At 36.0% G+C, this 16,711-nt stretch overlaps 1 protein-coding gene across 2 annotated transcripts; it reads left to right on the forward strand.

The window, feature by feature from the left end:
• The first annotated feature begins 1,527 nt into the window (after positions 1 to 1,527).
• Positions 1,528 to 15,807, forward strand: LOC6052578 (TWiK family of potassium channels protein 7). Of its 2 annotated transcripts, none has more exons than XM_038265744.1 (8): positions 1,528 to 2,067; positions 14,026 to 14,187; positions 14,248 to 14,371; positions 14,444 to 14,611; positions 14,671 to 14,756; positions 14,963 to 15,074; positions 15,138 to 15,253; positions 15,312 to 15,807. In XM_038265744.1, the coding sequence occupies exons 1-8, from the start codon at positions 1,882 to 1,884 to the stop codon at positions 15,579 to 15,581; spliced, it is 1,224 nt and encodes a 407-aa protein (XP_038121672.1). In that variant the 5' UTR covers positions 1,528 to 1,881; the 3' UTR covers positions 15,582 to 15,807. The 2 variants fall into 2 exon arrangements, with proteins under 2 accessions (XP_038121672.1, XP_038121673.1); XM_038265745.1 differs by lacking the exon at positions 1,528 to 2,067 and adding an exon at positions 3,198 to 3,395 and having other exon boundaries at positions 15,312 to 15,581.
• Positions 15,808 to 16,711: the final 904 nt, after the last annotated feature.

A 16,711-nucleotide genomic window follows, 5' to 3' on the forward strand; every position in this document is an offset into this window, starting at 1 on the left:
TGCACAGAATGGTCAGCCAAACAAAACGTGTTTGTTATTGTTTATATTGCGTGATCTCGTTTTTGTATATTCAAGGTCAAACATTAAAACGCGTTTTTCTCGGAACGTCAAAATGGCGGGTGCGACAAGATAGCACGACGACGTCGACATGCTGATTCACTTTGGTGTCGAAATTTGTCAAATGGATTTCAATACAGAGCATTTTAGATTGATGATTAATTTTCTTCGGAAATGATCAACGGCTTCACTTTAAAACTGTAGGAAGCTACAGCAATTCAAGATATAAAAGAAAAACACTAGAAAAACGGGTAAATGGGGCAAAATGGGCTCTTGCCGTCATTTTCTTTCATTGAAAGTGTCACCAATTGATTTTTCGTGATTTTTTACATAAAATAAGATTATTTAGAAGTGCGGCAAACTATGGCAGTTGAAGATTTTCAAGAAAACACACATAAAAAGGCTAAATGGGGTATAATGGACCGCTTCCCGTCATTTACCGCTAATATGAGTATCACCAATCGATTTCTCGTATTTTTTAATATAACAAATAATACTTTGGACAGGCAGAAACCCTTGGCAACAAAAGATCCGTTTTTCCACCCATTTTTGCCCACTGTGCACTGCACACTCCCGCGTGGATAAATATCACTTCGGGTAGCGATAAAACCAAATAACCGTGGATTTGCGGATACTTTCGCGGAGTCGTATCGACGCACGACAAACTCGCACTACTGAACACATCAACACATATATAAGCATGTACTTGGCATATTTTTATTTTTCTCGCTAAAAATTACATATTTTAATACATTTCATAAAAAAAAACTTTTAGATTTTCTCACAATGTGACGTTTTTATTATTTTTTTCATCATTAAATTCGTCATTCATTATTAATCATAGTGATATTACATCTGGGAAAGGGTACATCTTTTATGTCAGAAAAAAATGTGTAATTCTACGTCTGAAAATGTGTAATTTAGACATTTTTCTGCTGTATTGTCATTTTTGCTGAATTGAGGTAAAATTACATCATAAAAGAGAAAATATTCGAACTGTGCTAAGTCCATGTAAACAGTGCACTCCTTTCTAACCTCCAAATCGAGTCGGCGTAAAACCTAATGATGACGATGAACAGAGCACAGGAAGAAATGAAACGGACGTGTTACGGACGGAGTATACAGTAAAAAAAATCATGCTTATTTTACATCAGAAAAAAAATCTGTAATTTAACGTCTGAAAATGTGTAATTTTAGCACTTTTCTGTTGTAATGTCACTTTTTCAGTTTAAATTGAGGTAAAATTACATCATAAAAGAGGTAATATTCAAACTTCCAAAATTACACCTTCCCTATTTACATTATTTTTACTGTGTATAGCATTTTCTTTTATGTCCACAAAATACTAAGCGCCGACATTGCCGTCGCCAAGCCGGCGGCGATTTTCCCTCTCACGCGATTCTCACTCACATTTTCCTCTCATTTTCCGAGCATCCACCAAATCAACAGAGATCTGGGTCGTGGTTTTTGAAATTCGGCACCCGTTACAACAGTCTGTTCTGATTTTTCGTCGGTTTCGGATGCTCGAAGGAAAGAGAGCAGCAAAAACACTTTTCCGATCTCGTGCGTTTCTATTTTTGTGTGAAAGTTGTGTCGTGATCAGACATTTTTATTGCTATTTGTTACCGAAAAGGGTGAATAATCATTGTGGTTCAAACGAACCATCTGTTGAATGGGTAATCATGGCTGTTGGAACAAATTCGCTCGTAATTTCTTAACATAAACCGGATTTATAAAAGCAAACGGTGAAGTCATCCACGAAGTTCGATTCCAGCGAAAAGTGCGGGGAGTGTTTTTGGGAAGTTCAGACTCATATGATTAACGATGCCAACAGAACAGCACAGCAACGATCTTCTGGAGCACTTCAAAAAGATCGACGTGGTCGACACGGGGAAGGAAACGTTTTCAGTCCGGTTCCAGAAATTTTGGAAAAAATTCAAACTCAAAAGTGCGCTCTCCCATGTCGGTTTGCTGGTTTCGTTGGCAGTTTATTGTGGAGTAGGGGGAGTAGTAAGTTGAACTTTTCCGTTAACAATATGTTAAATGATTTTTTGTATTTCTTTTTTCCGTAATTTAAACCCTATCCAACCGAATCAGGTAACATTTAAAAAAATGAAATATCGTCGTTCGCGTGTAATAAAACTCTGCAAATAGGTAGTAAATCAATTACTTTTAAATAAGTCCTTTGAAGTAATTGCAGTAGAAGAGCACTTTAATAGCATCATTGTTCTAATCAATATAGATTTTATTAATGGATTTGAAACCAGATACGATCCGGAGAAAGCTATCCGACATGCGTCGGAAAAGCTACATCCCTTAACAATACTGTTTTCTTTTCTTCCATCGCATCATAAAAACCTATGTTCATGCTTACTCATTTTTTTTTTTATGTGGGACTTAACTTCTACGAATTACGGCGTGTCGAAAGCCAACTACACTCAACCCCCGGTGGTTGGTCACTTTTTTCGTTTGACACTTTTTTAGGTTGGTCGAAGTCAAACAGACACTTTTTACACGGGACTCATATTTACTATTACACAAAACGTTTGGTGGTAGCTGTGAGCTCTGTGTCAAGAGGATGTCAAACTAAAAAGTGACCCCGTTCGTTTGACAACAATTTTTGTCAAACCATCGGGGTTTCAGTGTTTTGTTTTAGGTGAGATTGGAGTCTAGTCGAGACCGGTGGTGTAGAGGTAAACGTGGTTGCCTCACACCCCAGTTGGACTAAGTTCGATGCTAGGCGGTCCCGATGGCATTTTGAGACGAGATTTGTCTGATCACCGACCGTCGGGTTGGCAAGTAAATGTTGATGTAGTAGTCCTGGGTCCTATTTCGGTAGAGTCTAGTAGGCAGTTGGACTCACAATCCAAAGGTCGTCTGTTCGAATCCCGGGGTGGATGGAGGTTTGCAATTGCCTCAACAATCAAGCCTTCGGACGCCAGTAAGAATCTCGCATTCGAGAACGCCAAGGCAATGCTGTAGACGACTGGGTATGAAGGTATTTTTTTAAAACAAAATGATATATCAGCAATTCCCCACGAAAACAGCATGAAGAAAAAACAAAAGTGCTCGGATCGGGTTCGTAATTGAAAGGATCTCTTACAAATGTGCGTGCGGTCGAGCATCGTTGTGCCGCGTTTTGTCTTTGTGATGGTTTTCGGTCAGAGCTGTGCTTGAATGATCGCTTGAATTTGTTGGTGTATGAGCTTGTTTGGGCTGGTAGTTCTGCGATTGCGGCGTTTGCTGAGGGGTGTTGGACAACGATTTTACGCCTACCCGTCGCGCGGAGGAGAGGAGCGGCCATGATCGAGAGGCGACTTCGTGCCAAGCCGAGACTCGGGTGAGAGCGTTCTATTTATGTTGTATATTTTGTCCTCGAGTGGTGTTGGTGAGAGCGGAATGCACGTGATTGAGTGTTTGATGAACGAGTGTGTGTTGTAGCTGCTCTAATCCCTACAGTTGATTTACAGTTAAGGCCTAATCACGCATGCCAAGTCGTGTTTACAGTCATGCCTCGGTTTAGCACCGCATATGGGGGATGCAAAACCGAGGCGTGCATAACCGAGGCACAGAGCATATGGGATTTAGGCTATATGGGAGACATTGGCTTTATTCATACGAAAAATCATGCAAACATCAAAAAATTATAGTGTTTTGAAAACGAGATGATGTCATCTATCCATTAAAATGATTATTTCATAAAAAATTTCACAAAAATACGTATTTTTCCTGTATTTCGAAAATGCATTTTTTTCTCTAAAGAAACCAAAAATATATTGTTATTGCAATATGCTGCCCCTGATCGCATAAATGTCCCATATGCATTTTCATCGATTTCGAGTTATTGATGTAGTTTGGTTCAAAATTGTGTGCTCTTTCGATAGAGCCTATAACATCCAGTACTTTGTTCTAGATATCAGGAGGAAATCCAGTTTTTTCGCGAAAATTTAACACGTAGCCTTATGTATGGGACAAACTTCAAATGCGTTTTTCTCAGCTTGCTGTTTTTGCATATGGGACATTTATGCGAACATGGGCAGTACGGGTATCAAATGATCAGGTTTTTTTCAAACATTTTGCATGTAATAACAACATTTTAAGAAAATACTCAAAATTTTCACAAAAACTAAGTATTTCCGAATAAAATACTCAAAATTTCCGTTTTTGCAATGTGGGTATCGAACGATCGGGATTTTTTCATACATTTCGAATGTAATAACATTTTTTTTGAAAATACTCCACATTTTCACAAATTTACGTATTTTCTAAAAAAAATACTCAAAATTTCCGTTTTTACGATGTGGGTGTCAAACGATCGGAATTTTTTATATTTATATATTTCGAAAGCAATAAAAATATTTTTTGAAAATTCTCAAAATTTTCACAAAGCAACGTACTTTCGAAAAAAAAATACTAAAAATTTCCATTTTTACGATCGAGATTTTCTCATACATTTCGAAAGTTTAAAAAAATGAAAATACTCAAAAATTTTCCAAAGCTACGTATTTTTGAAAAAAATTGATTTGATTATTTGATACTCATATTGTAAAAACTGAAATTTTGAAAGTTTTACAAAAATACGTAGTTTTGTGAAAATTTTGAGTATTTTCAAAAAAAATAGTTATTACATTCGGAATGTATGAAAAAATCCCGATCGTTTGATACCCACATTGTAAAAACTGAAATATTGAGTATTTTTTTCAAAAATACGTAGTTTTGTGAAAAAATAGAGTATTTTCTGAAAATGTTGTTATTACATTCGAAATGTATGAAAAAATCCCGATCGTTTATACCCATATTGTAAAAATATAAATTTTGAGTATTTTATTCTAAAATACGTATCACATTCGAAATGTATGAAAAAATCCCGATCGTTTGATACCCATATTGTAAAAATTGAAATTTTGAGTATTTTTTTCGAAAATACGTAGTTTTGTGAAAATTTGGAATATTTTCTAAAAATTTTGTTATTATATCCGAAATGTATGAAAAAACCTGATCATTTGATACCCTTATTCCAATAACAATATATTTTTGGATTCTTTAGAGAAAAAAAAAATGCATTTTCAAAATACAGGAAAATTACGTATTTTTGTGAAAATTTTCATGAAATAATAATTTTAATGGATAACTGACATCATCCCGATTCCAAAACACTAAAAAATTTTGATGTTTGCATGATTTTTCCAATGCCAATGTCTCCCATATGGCCAAAAACTCATAAGCTCTGTGCTTCAGTATAGCACTGGGCCGTGCTTAACCGAGGCAGCTGAACGGTGCAAAACCGGGGCAGTGCAAAACCGAGGCGTGCAAAACTGAGGCATGACTGTATACGGGTTTTAACGTATCGATCGAGATAGAAAATAGGAAAATAGGAAAATCTCAGAATAATTAGCGCGGTAGTTGTTCTGAGTTTAATTTGTTAATTGACATATAACCCGGCTGTGAAAGAATCTTGCAATTTAAAGAAAAAACACAGCAACTAAATCAAAACAGTCTCTACAGCAGCATCCGATTGTTTTTCTTGAGTATAAATTTTCACTCTTATAAAAAAAACTAACCTTCCATTAGAAATAAACGGGAATTATCTCAACAGCAGCATCCGATTGCTTGCCTTGAGAATAAAACTGTAACCCTTCAACAAATTAGGCCAACGGTCGCAACGCTTGCTTAGAGCGTATCCTAGTCCTTATACCTTCCCAAAAACCGTCCAACTCCAAGCGAAACTAACTTTGGGACACTGTAGAGATTTTCCCTTGCCCCCTTAAAAAAAAATGGAGCATAAACACTTCCCGTCTTCCAAATCCCCTATCATTGTCCCTGGTGCGCGGTGGAGATGGGAGTGGCCGGCAATAGACGGCTGTCATGGTGGTGAGAATCTGGTTCAGGTGGAATTGATTTGATTCCCAATTATCGATTCCTAGGCAACCTGGGCTTAGACCAATCATCACTTAACATGGCAAAATCCGGTTTGTAATCCACTAAAATTACCGCAAAAATTACCGGCAAAGCGAAGCGAAAGACGGGACGATAACGTCGTTATCGTTATCGTTATTCCGATCATTCTATCGGCGATAACGGACGATAACTTATATTTAATACATTGAAAAAAATTACTAAATCCAACCAAATTTTGTTGAATTTTCGAGCTTCCTCTTAGTGAATATTTTTAGATAATATGGTAAGTTTCAAAGTAAAAATACTAAATAAAATCACAAAATACCTAATTTGCAATATGGGTATCAAACGATTCGAAATTGTGCATGTTTAACTGTTTTAGAGTTTTTTTTTAATGAAAAAGCAGGTAAAATTTCACTTCGTTTGATACCCATATTGCAATTCTTGAAAATTTGAGTTTTAAGGAGAAAATACGGTATTTTTTGTGACAATTTGAGAATTTCATTCAAAACACTCTAAAACAGTTAAAGTACATCCTAAATTTCGATTCGTTTGATACCCATATTGCAAATTAGAAAAAAATGAGTATTTTCGAGACAAAACGGTATTTTGTGAAAAATTGAGTATTAAAAAACTCTACAACATTTAAAATACATGCAAATTTTTAATCTTTTGATACCCATCTATCGAATCATAAGTATTTGAGTATTATCGAGAAAATACGGTATTTTGTGCAAATTTGAGTATTTAATTTAAAAAACTCTAAAACAGTTAAAATACATGCAAAATTTCAAATTGTTTGATACTCATATTGCAAATTTAGAAAAAATAAGTTTTTTCGAGAAAATACGGTATTTTGTGAAAATTTTAGCATTTCATTAAAGAACTCTAAAACATTGAAAATGCATGCAAAATTTCGAATTGTTTGATACCTATATTGTAAATTATAAAAATTTGAGTTATTTTAACAAAAAAATACGAAGAGGAAGCTAGAAACTTCAACATGATTTGGTTAGTTTTAGTGAGTTTCTAAATAAATAAGTTATCGTCCGTTATCGTCCATAAAATTATCACCGATTGAATTATCGGAATAACGATAACGACAACGATAGATTATCGTTATCGTCCCGACAATTCTTCATTTGATCCTAACGAACGTTTTTTTACTCATGAGCAAAGCTTGTCTTCATCCTACGGATCCTTTCAAGTGTCACATCTTGTTATTGTCCTCCATAATAAATTACGCCTTTTTATGTCGTCACATATCACATGCTGAAGAAATAGGGCGACATGCCTTTACAAAATAAGAGTAAATGCGTCCCTAGAGGTTTGTGGTGTGTCGAACATGTCTATAGGGTGCATCATTATTCAGTAATTCCCCACGAAAACAGCATGATACGAAAAAAAAGTTGTCCGATCGGGCTCAAAATTGGACTGCGGCTTCCTTGGCCAAAATAATCAGAACCGCATTTTTTTTTTGTTTGGCTCTTAGAGCCGTGTTAGGGTGGTCCGAAAAATTCGTCGACACATACACAAATGGTTTACAGTACCGTAAACCGGAGTGACTTTGATAGGATTTCAATTTGTTTTTGTAAGATTTTCCAACAGGTAAGGTTTTCTCAAGATTATTATTTTTAAAACATGTACTGGGGTAGGCCACACAAAGTCCATGCACTATTTTGGAAAAAAAAGTTTTTGCAATAGTGTTTAGAAAAATAGTTACGTTAAAAATTCTTAGTTAAAATTCCGGGGTGACTTTGAAAGTCATAGTTTTTCTTGTCAAAATCATATTTAAGATGTTCAAATTTTATTTGTACGCTAAATGTACCATCACTAAAGTAGCTGATATAGTTTTTAAGCAAAAAAATCAATGTTTATATTTAGTTAACTAAGTGTATAAGGTTTATAGCAAACTACATATAAATTTTAGGTACAATTGTTAAAAAGTCGGAATTTTACTTGAAATTTGTTATAACAAGTTTTGTTTATAAAATTATCGATTTATATTCACCCAAAGTTAAAGAACTATGAGTGGCTTATATGGACAAACGACCGCCACTTAGTCACCGAACCATGGTGGCCCATACGGCAAAGGCACGGTTCAACATGCCGAAGGTCTTGGGTTCGAGTCTCGGTACCGGTACTTTTTTTTTATAAATGAACTTTTTTGGAAAATGAACCATGAGTAAAGTACTCTCGGTCATTTCGGGATTTATCCTCTCCGTCCGCACACAGTACCATTTTACTACCGAATCGTGCTCTTTATCCTCTCGTATGCCGATGCCCAGTTCTGGGTGTTGCATTGTATACTGAATTCCAAGCACAAATCACAAGTTTTCACATTTTACATGAAATTTGTTCAACTGAGATTGCCTATAAATGTGGAGATTTTTTTAATTGGGTTTTAAAAACACATATTATTTATTATTTACAAACTTTTTTAACCTTCTCCTAGTGGAAAATTGTCCAAAGAATCCGAAAATGCATTCCGTTTTCCGATTCAAAATCATGTTCATTGAGAAAATCATGACACTTTGAGTAGTTTAAAATAATGACTTTCATCAACATTTTCTTAACTATAGTTAACTTACTTTTTAAACTTTTCAAAATTTTATGAAAAGTTCTTCTCGTGGTACTTTGAACACTTCTGTACCACGGTCAGTATGATTCTAAACCATTCCTTACGTATTTTAATTGTACTCTTAATTTTGCGGAAAAATCGCAAACCTATCAAAGTCACCCCGGCTATCAAAATCACCCCGTTTTACGGTATCAATAATCCATCCTTATATTTATCCAACTCGGATAAATGTACGACTCGTGCTGAAAAAAACTTCTTTTTGCAACTTGTTGCATAAACTTCTATTATCGAAATCTACGGACAATTTTACATAACTGGATTAATATTTTGAAGGGGCGCACGACATTGCCCTTACGGCCTTTCATCGCATTTGAACTCGTGTAATTAATGGCGAGTAATCTTTGTTCAAAATTCTATCTCATTAAAACAATATCATATGTTCGAATGTCATCATCAAACATATTTTGGAATTGATTATTAATCATTAAAATTTGACTGCCGTAAAAAACTGTAAAAATAAAAAATTAATGAAGTTCAGGATAAAATAATAACACTTTTTGTTATTTTAACAGGATTTGTTATTGAAATATTATTAATTTTGTTATTACCATCTGCCCGGGGAGTACCGTAAACCGGGGTGACTTTGATAGGATTTCAATTTGTTTTTTGAATATTTTCCAACAGGTAAGGTTTTTCTCAAGATTATTATTTTTAAAACATGTACTGGGGTAAGCCACGCAAAGTCCATGCACTATTTTGGAAAAAAAAGTTGTTTCAATAGTGTTTAGAAAAAGAGTTGAGTTAAAAATTCTTAGTTTAAATTCCGGGGTGACTTTGATAGTCTAAGTTTTTCTTGTTAAAATCATATTTAAGATGTTCAAACTTTATTTGTACGTTAACGTGGGTCTCGTGGCGCAGGGGTAGCGGCTTCGGCTGCCGATCCCGATGATGCTATGAGACGCGGGTTCGATTCCCGCCTTATCCACTGAGCTTCTATCGGATGGTGAAGTAAAACGTCGGTCCCGGTTTCTCCTGTCTCGTCAGAGGCGCTGGAGCAGAAATCCCACGTTAGAGGAAGGCCATGCCCCGGGGGGCGTAGTGCCAATAGTTTCGTTTCGTTTCGTTTTGTACGTTAAATGTACCATCACTAAAGTAGCTGATATAGTTTTCAAGAAAAAAAATCAATGTTTATAATTAGTTAACTAAGTTTATAAGCTTTTTAACAAAATACAAATAAATTTTAGGTAAAATTGTTAAAAAGTCGGAATTTTGTCAGAAATTTGATAAAACTAGTTTTGTTTATAAAATTATCGATTTATATTGCATTTTATACTGAATTCGAAGCACGAATCACAAGTTTTCACATTTTGTATAAAATTTGTTCTTCTGAAAATGCCTATAAATCTGAAGATTTTTTTAAATTGTTTTTCAAAAACACATTTTATTTGTTATTTACAAACTTATTTAACCTTCTCCTAGTGGAAAATTTTCCAAGGAATCCGAAAATGCATTCCGCTTTCCGATTCAAAATCATGTTCATTGAGAAAATTATGACACTTTGAGTAGTTTAAAATAATGACTTTCATCAACATTTTCTTAACTATAGTAAACTAACTTTTTAAACTTTTCAAAATTTTAAGAAAAGTTCTTTTTGAGGTACTTTGAACACTTCTCTACCACGGTCAGTATGATTCTAAACAATTCCGTACGTATTTTAATTGTACTCTTCATTTTGCGGAAAAATTGCAAACCTATCAAAGTCACCCCGGCTATCAAAGTCACCCCGTTTTACGGTACTTTACTCATGGGTTCATTTTCCAAAAAAGTTCATCTTTCAAAAAAAGTGCCGATACCGAGACTCGAACCCAAGACCTTCGGCATAGTGGTTCGGCCACCAATGGTATCATGTACCAAAAGGTAACATGATAAATAATGTATATTTACATTGGATTCATTGAAAATTTACATTTGTTGGAATTATTCAAATTAACTAATTCCGATTGGCGAATGGGAATGAGAAGCTCGACTTGGATTGCAATAGGAATGAACGCAAAACGTGGTTATGGTGATCAGCATTGGCCTCCGCGCTGCCACTGGAGGCAACGTTGAAGGAAGTAAGTCATTTAGAAGGCGACCAAATTGGCTCGCTTCAAGTGGTGTGTGGAAAACTAAAAATAATTGTTAACGTCCCTCTCTCTCTCTCTCTCTCTCTCTCTCTCTCTCTCTCTCTCTCTCTCTCTCTCTCTCTCTCTCTGCTCAGTGACTTTACCCCTTTTATCATAGGTTCATAAGAAGCGACATGTCAGATGTGATACTAAAGGTTATAAGACAAGGCATGTTAGGGACAATTTGTGGAATCTTCGTGAAATTTGAGAATTATTAAAAAGGTATTTTGTTTCAAGACTTGAAATACAAATATTTCTTCAAGGACCTTGATCAACCAACATTCTATAAAGAAGCACGGTGTTTATGGACTGTTCCCGTATAGTGCCGTGAGGGCAATTTGTTTCTGTGACTGCAAAATAAACGATATGCTTATTTGTTTTTAAATGATCTAAAAATAGGACGGCTTGCGTTGTTTCAGCGTCGAGAATATGGCACCCCATAATTGTAATGCAATGGCTTCAAACATTCATAAAAAATAATATGCCACGAAAATATCGACAGTTTTCAATTTTTGTTGCATTTTTTCGATTTTTAAAAATAGTGAAATTTTATATAAAATTGTAAATATTTCTGCAAATATTTCGCTAAAATCAAACTTTCGGTGGCTCTATCTTGAAAACAAAGCCCTTATCAAAAAATCTGTACAGTACTTTTCGATTGCAAATTCAATTTTGCATTAAAAAATAATGTCAAACTTGTATTTGCATGAAATTTCGATTTTTTTCCAAAAATCACTATTTTTCAAAAGTTCATAACTCGGCGGCAAATTATTTGACCATGTTTCTCTATGGCTCAAAATTTGCGGATTTGTCCCCTAAACATGTCAAAAAATCTCGAAAATCAAAAAATACCTATTTTGGGAAATTGAGTTGTAGTAAAAAAAATGATTAAAAAATCTGCAAACTTTTTTTCCGTGTACCTATTTTTTTCTCAAAAGTCCTCCTAATCAGAAAATTCACTAAACAATTCCAGCTGTTTGAATATTGACATACCATTTTTGTATGGACAGCAGCCAAAATTGTATGAAGACTTGTATGGGTGAACCAATGACGCAAAGTAGCTTATTTGTTCATAGGGAAGCCTCCCATAAAGTTTTCTTATTTTCGAGCAATTTCAACAAAATATTACAAAAATGATTTTTCGAGAGGTCATTTTTGGCCAAAAACGTACCTCAACTTTAGACAGCTGCCAAAATAACAGGATTTTTTCTAGTAGCGAGATTTTTTCAGAGAAGTCATCTTAAGATGTCCCTACACAACCCTTTTAACAGAATTTAGTTTCATTGAGAAGAACCTGAGAAATGGTAAAATCCATAAAAAATCACATTGACCCAATCTCACCCCAAATCCAGATCGCTAGCTTATAAAACCTTTAAATGAATTGGTGGATTTGTGTTTTTTTTTTTTTCAACATTTATCGTACATAATCAAATCCGGACACAGGGCCAAAAGGTTTGACAACCCTGGATTAGATCGATTGATTTTAAATTTGCACAGATATTTTATGTTAGGTGATTTTTCCTAAACCCTTATTATTTTCAAGTAATGTGTCACAATTTACAACCAATTCTCATTTTTTGAATAGGAATTCTCAGACTGCACAGATTACTACGTCGAGTCCTAATTTTAACCGGTGTTTGCCGTCGTGTATTTGCTCCAATGTAACAGTCAATCGATTAAGGCTATGCCAAGAGCAAACGACCAACACTGTTTGGTGCTGTATTACCAGTACACTACCAGTACACTTCCATTGGCCGGTTCAAATTGTATGGTAGTATTCCATATCACACCACACGACGGCCACGTATCAGATTCCGTCAATTATTGGCTTATTTCGTCTGTAAGATAACGACATGCAAATCAATGATGTGATAAATAAAAACTAACTTAATCCACCAATGTGGTTAGTGTCTTTCTCACTTTTTACAAACAGTGGGTGACATGATGGGACGCACACATCTGAACACAAATTTCATCTATTTTTTTTAGATCCGGAATAAAAAAGTACACAAATATCACTGAAGTGGTCATAACATGAGACAGGGTTGCCAGATCATCTATATTTTGGACTCTTTGGAAAGGTCTATCAATTACCTAACCAACGATGGGTCAGATAATGGATCCGGACATTATTTATATACATTTAAGTGAGATCCGTCTTAAAAATGGTACATAAATATCACTTATGTGGTCATAACTTGAGGCAGGGTTGCCAGATCATCAATGTTTTGGACTCAATGGAAAGGTATTTTAATAAGCTAACCAACGATGGATCGGTTGATAGATCCGGACATAGTTACATACATTTAAGTAAGATCCGGATATACGTAAAACACATTTTTATACATAACTTTTGAATTACTTATCGAAACTTTAAACGACATAAACGACCCTAAACCGAGTCTAATGCGACCGGTGCTGAGGAAACTGAGTAAGAATTTTGGTCACACACATACACACACAGACATTTGTTCAGTTTTCGATTCTGAGTCGATAGGTTTACATGAAGGTGGGTCTACGACGTTTCTGAAAGAAGTTCATTTTCTGAGCAGCCTTACCTCAGGTGAGGAAAGCAAAAAATGGTTATCTGGGCCGATCGCAGGTTGGATTTTTGGTCGGCTAAATAAGGAACTTATGCGGGAGTTAGTGAAGTCATAGATTTTTTTAAAACTATGTTTTTTTAACTCTGAGATTAATTTTGATTAACTTTATAACACATATTTTTCAAGGAGCGGCCGTGGCTGACTGGTTACGGTGTTCGCTTTGTAAGCGAATGGTCCTGGGTTCGATTCCCATCTGCTCCCAACGAGAAAGTATAGGAAATATAAATCTTGAAACTCTGAACATGTACGAAAAATCCAAGTCGCTCGAGTCGGGGTTCAATCCCCCGTCCTTTGGATTGGTAAGCAAAAATGCTAACCACTAGGCCATCGCGACTTGGTGAGCTATGACTGGAATTAGGAATACTGTTACCTTACCACCATCAACTATATACGCGCTGGGTCCTTGTCCATTTGACAAGGGTTCGGAAGTTCTAAATAACGTTTGAATCCGATTGGTCCAAACGTTCTTCAGGGCGGGGCTTGTCGACAAAGCTGAAGTACCTCGCGCTCGGCTAGCCAGCGTAGAAATGGGTCACCGAAGCTCGGCAGAGCTAACACCTTCCAAATGCCTATGCGAGTTATTTGCATGTATAGAATGAGAGCTAAAAATACATGGAAACAACTCAATTTGTAAGAAGCGACCGCGTGGTCCCGTTTGGTTGGTTGCACACACACACACACACACACACTTTATAACACATATTTTTCCATTCATTTGTAGATATTCAGAGAACTGGAACTACCAGCCGAAGTGGCCAGAATCAAAGAACTGCAGGAATCGCTGGTGAAGCAACGCGAACGCTTCATTTATTCGATCGTGAACAACACTGATGTACGAAATTTGGAGACACTTTTCTCGTTAGAGCTGGAAAACTACGAGAAGGTAACACACATTCTGCATAACTCTGGATTACAAGTTCTTAGTTCATTTTATTTATTTCAGGTTGTACAAGATGCCGCTAAAGGAGGTCTTTTGATTGATGTTTCCCGTGGATTTCCCGTGGAGTCTGAGAAATGGAGTCGACTGCAGGCAATGTTCTTTGCTTCCACTGTTATAACTACTATCGGTATGCAAGCATAGGGTTCTCACAGCAGTTTGGATTATAATTTGGAGTTTGAACTTATAACACTTTTTTCAGGCTACGGCAACATTGCACCCGTAACTGTTACAGGACGTATTTTTTGCATGCTTTTTGCACTTGTTGGCATTCCACTCATGTTGACCGTGATTGCAGACTGGGGTCGTCTTTTCGCATCGGCAGTATCCTCCATGGGAAAGAAATGGAAATCAATGATGCCCGTTTCAAGTAGGTTTCAGGTCCCTTATTTGGCGATTAATTTACTTTACTTAAACTTCCATCCGCAGAATTCGTCCCCGATGTTGGAGTTAAGATTTCCGATAGAAAATGGATGTATGCTGTTGGTGCCGTATTTTTTCTTGGTATCTACCTGGTAAGCAATTGCAGCAACACTCTTTTTATCAATATATTTTGTTTTCCTAATGGACATGAAACCAGATGCGATACGGTGAAACCTATTCGGCATGCGTCGGAAAAGACATATCCCTTAACAATATTGTTTTCTTTTCATCCATTGTCTCACAATAACCTATGTTCATGGTTACTCACTTCATTTTTTAACGTTTTTTTCTTTTACTGGCTGCCGGAGCGGGACTGTTGTTGCTGTGGGAGGAAGATTGGGACTTTTTTGACGGATACTACTTTTGTTTTATAACCATGACGACCATTGGATTTGGTGATCTGGTGCCCAGTAATAACCTGATTAGATAAAAAAATTGAACTTTTTTAAATAGAATGTCATTCTTCTTATCAGGCAAACCCAACTATATGATGCTCTGTACGCTGTACATCCTCGTTGGATTAGCACTAACAAGTACAATTATCGAACTCGTTCGACGTCAGTACGCGCAAAGTTGGCACAAGCTACAGGTGAATAGTTATTGAATTTTTATTTTATTGTAATCGTCTGAACAATGGCTTTTTTCAGGCGTTGTCTGGGCCCCTAGCCGAAACGCTACGACGGCTAGGAGAATCGGCCGGCACGGGAATCGATGTCACGGCTTTGCACAACGATCTCCGGCGTGTACTCACGGTTGTGAGTATGCCTCGCCGCCATGGGAGCAAGAAAAATGACCCGAATGAAATGGCCGCACTGGAAGCGATCACCAACGCTATTCTCCAGGACATCAAGGATAAGCACGAAAGCAAAGAAACACCCAAAATCGTTCAAATCGTGATCTATGAATCATCCGTCTAGAAATCTTACCTAGGGGATGGAAAGAAACATGCATGTGCACGGCATTTAAAGGTAGAATGAAGATGAGCAACTTGCAATCAAATGAAAGAAATATAAATTCAAACCGAATGATTATTTAAGAGTGGCATTATTTATTGCGAATATTTATGTGTCATCAAGTATTGTTAGAAAGTAAAAAATATGTGTGAGAGAAAAAAAAAACGAAAAAAAAGAAATGATAATAAACAAATATAACACACTTTCTGTGTTTTGAGTCCACACCAAGAAATTCCAAATGGAAAATTCAATCAATTGAATTTGGTTCGAATAGGGGAAAGTGGGGCAAGTGTAACAAGTTAAGGATCGGATCATTATAATAATCTTATTCCAGGTCTTGACTAAGACTTTGAGAGAACAAGTTTTTTAAAAATCTTGTTTTTTAATGTAAAAAAATGATTTTAAAATTTTTGATTTTCCGTTCGTTTTACTCAACTAGTGGGGCAAGACGAACATTCTGTTGGGGCAAGAGGAACAATGCATAAAATATCATGTTAACAATTTAACTGTTCCCGAGCAGACGGTAATAACAAAATTCATGACAAATATTGTTAAAATAACAAAAAGTGTTATGGAATCTTCTTGAATACTACATTTTTGCATAAGGGTTTAACACTGGAACGCCCAACGCATGTCCAACTTACACGGACGCCCAAGCCTCCCAAAAAAGTTGGAACGGTAACTTCAACTCGCTGGTTCTCGGGCATAACTCAACCAATCGGACGATTCTTGTTTCCAGGGATTTGTAAGAATGTCTAGATAATCCTAAAATTTTGCAGAACTTGATTTGAACAAATCTGTTATTTCTGCGACCGAAAACATCATTCCAACTTTTTCAAAAAGACTGCCTCCGCGGAATTTTTGGCGATTTTTTTTTACACGCGAAAAAAAAGTTGGAACGATGTTTTTGATCGCAAAAATTACAGATTTGATCAAATTGAGTTCTGCAAAGTTCTAGGATCATCTAAACATCCTAACAAATCACTGGAAAAAAGAATCATCTTGATTGGGTGAGTTATGCCCGAGAACCAGCGAGTTGAAGTTACCGTTCCAACTTTTTTGGAGCCTTGGGCGTTGGAATGTTAATAACAGTT

This window comes from Culex quinquefasciatus, chromosome 3 (assembly GCF_015732765.1).
Source record: "Culex quinquefasciatus strain JHB chromosome 3, VPISU_Cqui_1.0_pri_paternal, whole genome shotgun sequence".
In the NCBI taxonomy this organism is placed as follows: Eukaryota; Metazoa; Arthropoda; class Insecta; order Diptera; family Culicidae; genus Culex; species Culex quinquefasciatus.